General features: G+C 74.4%; 1 protein-coding gene across 1 annotated transcript in view; it reads left to right on the top strand.

Moving 5' to 3' along the window:
* The first annotated feature begins 269 nt into the window (after window positions 1-269).
* The window catches only part of ACAP3 (ArfGAP with coiled-coil, ankyrin repeat and PH domains 3), an 89,478-nt gene continuing 89,345 nt past the window's right edge, over window positions 270-402 (top strand). Inside the window, exon 1 of the mRNA XM_010577396.1 lies at window positions 270-379. Within this exon, the coding sequence (XP_010575698.1) occupies window positions 333-379 (47 nt within the window). The 5' untranslated portion in view covers window positions 270-332. The remainder of the gene's footprint in view (window positions 380-402) is intronic.

The raw sequence follows: 402 nt of genomic DNA, 5'->3' as shown, positions 1-402 counted from the left end.
CCCCACCTGCAAACAGGAGAAAGGAGAGGAGAAGGGAAGGGAAACCGCGCTTCCCACCCCACCGGAGCAGCGACGCCAGCCTACGAGGTCACGGACCCCGAGAGGGAGACCCGCGGGCGGGCGGGCGGCGCAACGGCCCTGCCCCTCCGCTTCTACCAGCGGGCGGTCCCCACGCTGGGCCGGGGTCAGCCCGGCCCTTCGCACCGCGGCGGCGGCGGCGGCGGCGAGGGTGCGCCCGGGGCGGGGGGGCGGGCGCTTCTCCCGCGCGTCCTCGGCTGCCGGCGGGCGATGCGCTTCCTCCGCTGAAACGCGCCGCGGGCTGAACCGGCAGGATGACGGTGGAGTTCGAGGAGTGCATCAAGGACTCGCCCCGGTTCCGGTAAGCAGAGCGGTGTTCCGTCC

Source organism: Haliaeetus leucocephalus, unplaced genomic scaffold (genome assembly GCF_000737465.1).
Source record: "Haliaeetus leucocephalus isolate CR32 unplaced genomic scaffold, Haliaeetus_leucocephalus-4.0 Scaffold556, whole genome shotgun sequence".
Lineage (NCBI taxonomy): Eukaryota > Metazoa > Chordata > Aves > Accipitriformes > Accipitridae > Haliaeetus > Haliaeetus leucocephalus.
Note: the sequence above shows the minus strand (reverse complement) of the source record. Positions and strands in the feature narration are given on the sequence as shown.